General features: G+C 54.4%; 1 protein-coding gene across 2 annotated transcripts; it reads right to left on the reverse strand.

Annotated features, from left to right (window-relative positions):
- Nucleotides 1-187: 187 nt before the first annotated feature.
- LCN2 (lipocalin 2) lies at nt 188-4302 on the reverse strand. Of its 2 annotated transcripts, none has more exons than XR_014782510.1 (7): nt 4081-4302; nt 3496-3632; nt 1677-1756; nt 1449-1563; nt 1158-1259; nt 483-509; nt 188-366 (listed from the first exon to the last, which is right to left on the reverse strand). XR_014782510.1 is itself a non-coding variant. In XM_084798531.1 (7 exons), the coding sequence occupies exons 1-6, from the start codon at nt 4225-4227 to the stop codon at nt 490-492; spliced, it is 606 nt and encodes a 201-aa protein (XP_084654657.1). In that variant the 5' UTR covers nt 4228-4300; the 3' UTR covers nt 188-366; nt 483-489. The 2 variants fall into 2 exon arrangements, 1 of the variants encoding a protein (XP_084654657.1); XM_084798531.1 differs by having other exon boundaries at nt 1444-1563; nt 4081-4300.
- Between the last annotated feature and the right edge of the window lie 2212 nt (nt 4303-6514).

The following is a 6514-nucleotide window of genomic DNA, read 5'->3' on the forward strand; positions in this document are numbered from 1 at the left end:
CGGGCAGATGGTGGGCATGATGGTGGAGCTGGAGGGGAGGCTGACTGGGACTTTCTCTTCCCCGGGCTTTCTCTCTGCGGCTCTACCATCACGCTGCAATGATACTGGAGTGAGCCCACCCTTGGCCCACCCTTGGCCCTTCTGCTCCTCACCGTTATGGGGTTAAAGCAACACAGACTCAGAGAAGTGCAGGCATGTGTTTATTTAGCAGACAAGGGAGCTCCATCAGCGGGGCAGCTTCGGGACAGGTGGATGGGCAGTTCCTGCCCAAATAAGAAGATGGAGCTGGTGCTCACTGTTATCAGGTGTTCCTCTAGCGACAGGAAGATGGGCTGAGCAGTCAGACAGGAGGCACCTGAGAGATGACTGTTGAATGGAGACACCACAATTCAAGAAAGGAATAAAGAAAAGCTGGAAACCTCAGTCCACTGTGCCCTGGCCCCCCCATCAGGCCCCAGCCCATCACAGTCCAACATACTCACCGTCTGTTCAGTTGTCAATGCATTGGTCTGTAGGAGAGAAAAGTTCATCAGAACAGAGGGCAGGGGCAAGCACGTGTGTGCTCTCTGGCTGCCAGGTGCCTGCGGCTTCTTTCAGGGTTGGCACAGGCGAGGGGCAGTGTGAGAGAAAGGCCTAAAGGGTTACTGTGTAGGGTAGGGGTGTGAGGTCCATGTCGGCTCAGGTACCTAGGTTTTCTGCCTGTCCACCTGCTAAGCCTCGGTAGCCTCTCAGCTGGTGGCTCTGTGTGGCCTGGCTGGAGCCTCCTGCCCAAGTCACTTGAAAGCAAGGTGTCTCCCAAGTTATGGGATGGGGCGAGGCCCAAGTCAGCAAGGTTCGGGGTTTGAAGAGGAAATAGCCTTCAACGGTGGGAGGAGGCAGCTTGGAGCAGCAAGGCTGAGAGAGCGTGGACATGGGCCTGGAATCGCCATCTGAGCATGCCCTGGGTCAGCTGCCAGAAGGAAAACCGGCAGCTGAGATCCCTAAGGGCTCCCTAGAACTCGGGGTGTCACAGGGTCTCCCAGACATCAAAGTGGATCCCAATGACTAAGGCAGGGAGTTGAGTCTTCCCTTTTGCTGGTGGAGTGGGTATCAGTCTGGGTGGTCCCCACATCCCCACAACCCCACATGACCTCCCCTTCTCCCTAACTGGCCATTACCGTTAGGGACGGGGAAGATGACTTGGTTATCTGTGAGGCCCAGAGACGTGGCAAAGCGCATAAATTGATCCTTCAGCTCAGAGGACAGTTTCTTGGTTCTTCCTGGAAGCAAGATTGCCAGAGAGTAGCCACAGGACACCCTAAGCATCACTGAACTAGCAAATGGGGCCCCAGGCTTGTTTTCTGCAGACCTCTCCTTGGAGGGGTTGGGAGCTGAGACCTTGAGACCCCCCCAATCCTGAGTGTAACTTGAGTGTGAGTCCCTAAGGGTCAGGCGAGAACTCACCGTACAGGGTAATTTTGAAGTATTGCTTGTTCTCAGTAGTCTTCCGGAAAAATACCATAGCAAACTGGTTGTAGTCGGTAGTGGCCACTTGTACAGTGTAACTTTGTAACCCAGGATAACCTGAAGGCAAGGAGAATATAGGGATGGTCCTGCCCAAGCTGGGAGAAAGGAGAGTTGTCCCCATCACGAAATGTGGGTGGAGGGACAAGGACCCCACCCAACTCAGGACTCACGCTGCATGTTTCCCAGGGTGAACTGGCCAGGCTTGGAGCTTGGAACAAAAGTTCTGGTCCAGTAGTCACAGTCCTGGCCCCTGTGGGAGAGACAGGAGTGAGCAGGGATATGTACAATACAGACTGGAAATGCCCTTTGGATTCTGGTGGCCCCCAACGCCTGTCCATCCAAACCCGGCAGGAGGCCCCGCCCACCCATCTTAAATACACTTGGGCCTTCCCCCTCTGAGTTTGCTGAGTTTGCCTCACCCTGCTGAGATCCTTTCCCAGCACACACTGTCCCCACTCCTGGTGCCTTTCCTGGGTGGCCTCCCCTATTCACCCATAATCCAGGCCCCAAACAGTACCCCTATTGTTTTTTTCTCTATTCCCTCTCTTGCACCTCTCTTGGCAGTTAATTCTGAGCTGCCAGCCTGCTCTAAGCTAAGCACTATGCTCCTAGCCCTTAGGCCAAACGTGACCTTTCCCCAAGTCCCACTCAGTCAGTCCCCTGGACCCTATAGCTGAGCTTTCATCTACGCTTTGCCCCTCAGATCTTTTGTTGTTGTTGCTGTTTTTCGAGACAGGGTCTCTCTGTGTTAGCCCTGGCTGTCCTGGACTCACTTTGTAGACCAGGCTGGCCTCGAACTCACAGAGATCCGCCTGCCTCTGCCTCCTGAGTGCTGGGATTAAAGGCGTGCGCCACCACGCCCGACCCTCTCCTCAGATCTTTTGCTCCAACTGCAGCCTACCCAGTTGTTAGAATCAATACCATACTGCACGTGGTGGGCCCTGGCTCCTCCCTCCAGGGCCTAGCCCCACTACTGTCATCGCCCCAGCTGACTGCCTGACCTTCCCACTCTCGTAGCACCCTCTCCCATCCTCCCTTGCTCCAACTGAGCCAAGATCGTCCTTGCTGGAGCCCCAGACCAAGCCTTGGCATAAGGCGATGTGACCTAGAAACTGTTCCACTTACACCCTGTTGCCCATCAACCCTTGTTTGGGTGGCCATGCCAATGGCTTTACTGCATCTTAAAGGCACAGCATCTGACACAGCCCCACCCCCCACCCCCCATCCCCACCCCGGCTCCTGTCGTGCACACTTCTGCCTCTCAGGGAGGCAGAGGCAGTGAGTTTGAGGTCAGCCTGGTCTACAAAGCAAGTCCAGGACAGCCAAGGCTACATAGAGAAACCCTGTCTCAAAACAAACAAACAAACACAATTATTATTGGTGTTGGGAATTTAGCTCAGTGGTAGAGCACCAGCCTTGCAAGTGCAAAGCCCTGGTTTTGGTCCTGTGATGTGTGATATGTACTTTGTTGGTGTGAATGTCTGTGCTGCACTTGAGTAAAGGTGCTTGTGGAGGTCAGAAGAGGGTGTTGGATCTTTAGGAACTGGGGTTACAGACAGTTGTGAGCTGCCATGTGGGTGCTGGGAATCAAACCAGGGTACTCTACAAGAGCAGCCGGTGCTCCTAAACGACTGGCCGAGCCATCTCCCCAGCCCCTCCACCTTATTTTTGAAACAAGATCGCTCACTGACCCTGGAACTCGAAGACTGGATTAGACTGGTTGTCCAGCAAGTCCCAGGGATCCTGACTCCACCTCCCCAGGGCTGGGATGCCACACCCAGCTTCTCAGTGTTGATTCTGGGGCTGGAACTCAGAATCTCAAGCTGATGTGGCTTGCACTCAGTGGACCGAGCAGCGCCCCAGCCTTTCCCCTCTTGATTTCTATGCACTGTGTGCCCATTCCCCTTTGGCAGAAGACAGGATTGGGGGTGGCTGGGGGGGGGGGGGGGAGGAAAGAGAAACAAATGTCCTTGGATAACAGGGCTTCACCTGATCAGGATGGAGGTGACGTTGTAGCTATTGTCCCTTTGTAGGTCGTAGGTGGTGCTGTACATCATAAATTGGCTGCCTTCTTTTTTCTCGATCGCATTGCCTGCCAGGCCCACAACGTACCATCTCCCCTGGAACTAATGACAGAGGCTGGTGACAGATGGGGCCAGGAATGGCCTCACAGGCTGCTCTTCCTGCCCTGTCCCTGTTGGTACCCCCAGGCACCCCAGCTGGAGGGCAGCAGGGTCCCAGGCTCACTCTGTCTAGAGATACTAGCAGGAGTCTTGGGGTTGCTGTACCTCCATTTCCTCTTCAAGGGATTCCCCGCCTTACCTAAACAATGGAGACTGTGGGAGAGGAGACAACCCTGTGAAGATCTGTCAGAGTGGCTTTGGGAGTGGACAGAGGTGTGGCACGCAGGGTGACGGCCAGCTGAAGCCTGGGCTCCACACTCCTGGAACCCTAGCCATCCTACCTAGCGCTGCCCGCCCCGCAGGTCAAACCTTTGGCTTCTCCTCCCTTCTGCGCCCCCCCCCCTCACCGTTTCTCTTTGCCCCTCCCAGAGCTGCCCTTTCAGGCCCCTACCTGATCATTCTGGAAGTTTGGCTGCAGGGGGACCCTGCTCAGATTTGGGGCAGGGACCATGTTCTCAGTTGAGATCCAAGCCTGGCTCTGCCAGACTCCAAGCAGGAAAATGCCCAGACAGAGGACCCTGGGAGCCATAGGTTTCATCAGTTACGGGATCCAATACGTAGAGGAGGAAGAGGAGAGAGTGAGGAGGACGTCCCAGGGGCAGGCTTTATGGGCCACCTGGCTGCCAGCCCCCACCCCCCCCCCACCCCCGGGCGGGGAGGGGAATCCATCATTTACCAAGTCCAGGAAGCGTGAGGCAATTGCCAGCACATCCTGTTGAAATACTTGGCAAGATTTCTGTCCTTCTCTCCCCCAGGTCGGGATTGTGCAAGGCTGAGCTACTACAGGAAGGACTGCAGGGGAGGCCAGGACAGGAGGGACATTCCCAGAGCTCCCGATTCTGGCAGGCACTAGGGGACTGCCCGTGGGTCAGTAGCTGAGATCTGGACAGTGTCCCCACCCCACCCCACACCCATGACCCCACTAGGAGTCCTAGCTCATCAGAAAGTCAAGATGGTGTGCGTGATAAAGGTCCAACTCTGTACCCAACTGAGGTAAACCAAAAAGGTCTCATTATACCAGACCCTGTGCGGTTTCCTTGTTTAAGGAAGGGCAGGGCAGCGAGAGCAAATGATCTAGAAAGGAAGAATAGGACACACTGTTCTAAGCCTGCCAAGCTCACACTCGGTCCTGGCACAGGGTGAGGTGTCCAAAAGACTTGCCTGCATGTGGCCAATACCTTGCACCCTTTCACTTTCTCATGATCCCACCGCCATGGACAGGAGCACACAGGGCAGCAACTGAATTCTCAGGGACCCCACCCCGAGCTCACCTCCTGTACTGCACAGTCCTTGCGTATGTGTAAGGTCCATGGTGCCAACTTACCATGGAGGATAGGGGGATCATGTGAAGAGAACACCAGCCCCCTGGAGAAAGTGGGTGTCGGGGCGGGGGGATGACTCCACACTGCCCTATGTTTCCAGCTATTTTGGATCAGAAGGCAGGGTTCCACCTTGTCCTTAAGAAGTCATCTTCCAAAAAAAAAAAAAAGTCATCTTCCCAGCCGGGCGTGATGACGCACGCCTTTAATCCCACCACTTGGGAGGCAGAGGCAGGTGGATTCGATCTTTGTGAGTTCGAGGCCAGCCTGGTCTACAAAGTGACCCTGTCTCAAAAAACCAAAAAAAGGGAGCTGGAGAGGTGGCTCATAGGTTAAGAGCACTGTCTGCTCTTCCAGAGGCCCTGAGTTCAATTCTCAGCAACCACATGGTGGCTCACAACCATCTATAATGAGATCTGGTGCCCTCTTCTGGCCTGTAGATGTACACTGTATACATAATAAATAAAAATTCTTTAAAAAAAGAAATCATCTTCCCTGGAGAAGACATCCCTCTGTCCTTGGCCATAGCCTTGTGCAGAGGAAACTTGCCTCAGTGGTCTCCCTCCCAGCTGATTCCAGCCTTGTCCTGGAGGAAGCCATTTCCTCACTGGGGCTTGGCCAGCATCCGTGGAAGGTAGTGATGGATCCCAGGGACTATATTGTGTGCCCCACCCTCCAGGTAACCTACTGAGCTGCATCTCAACATCTAACCTAGGCTAGACCAAGGTCCTCTGGCCCTGCACAGGACCAAAGGGCTCAATGATCTACCTACGTAAGCCCCTGGCCTCCCACCTCCCCTCTGCTACCTGAGGCCCAAGGGAAAGAGCCTACACATACACACACACCTAGGATACAGTCTCTCACACAAACACACACACACACACCTGGGATGCAGCCTCACCCCCCTGACACACACACACCTAGGATGCAGTCTCACACATACACCCCTAGGATGCAGACTCACACATGCACACACCTAGGATGTAGCCTTACCAACACACACACACATACACACACACATACCCCTAGGATGCAGTCACACACACACACACACACACACACACACACATCCCTAGGATGCAGTCACACACATACACCCCTAGGATGCAGACTCACACACACACACCTAGGATGTAGCCTTACCAACACACACACACATATACACACACACATACCCCTAGGATGCAGTCACACACACACACACACACACACACACACACACACACACACCTGGGATGCAGCCTCACCCCACACACACACCTAGGATGCAGTCTCACACATACACCCCTAGGATGCAGACTCACACACACACACACCTAGGATGTAGCCTTACCAACACACACACACATACACACACACACCCCTAGGATGCAGTCACACACACACACACACACACACACACACACACACACACACACATCCCTAGGATGCAGTCACACACATACACCCCTAGGATGCAGACTCACACACACACACCTAGGATGTAGCCTTACCAACACACACACA

The sequence above is a fragment of the Acomys minous genome (assembly GCF_964271855.1).
Source record: "Acomys minous genome assembly, chromosome: 10".
Lineage (NCBI taxonomy): Eukaryota > Metazoa > Chordata > Mammalia > Rodentia > Muridae > Acomys > Acomys minous.

Coding starts and splice junctions, on each gene's coding strand:
- LCN2 (XM_084798531.1), bottom strand. CDS start 4,227: ATGAAACCTATGGCTCCCAGGGTCCTCTGTCTGGGCATTTTCCTGCTT. Junction 1,757..3,495: donor GTCACCTCCATCCTGATCAG/GTGAAGCCCTGT, acceptor TCTCTCCCACAG/GGGCCAGGACTGTGACTACT. Junction 510..1,157: donor CATCTTCCCCGTCCCTAACG/GTAATGGCCAGT, acceptor TCTCTCCTACAG/ACCAATGCATTGACAACTGA.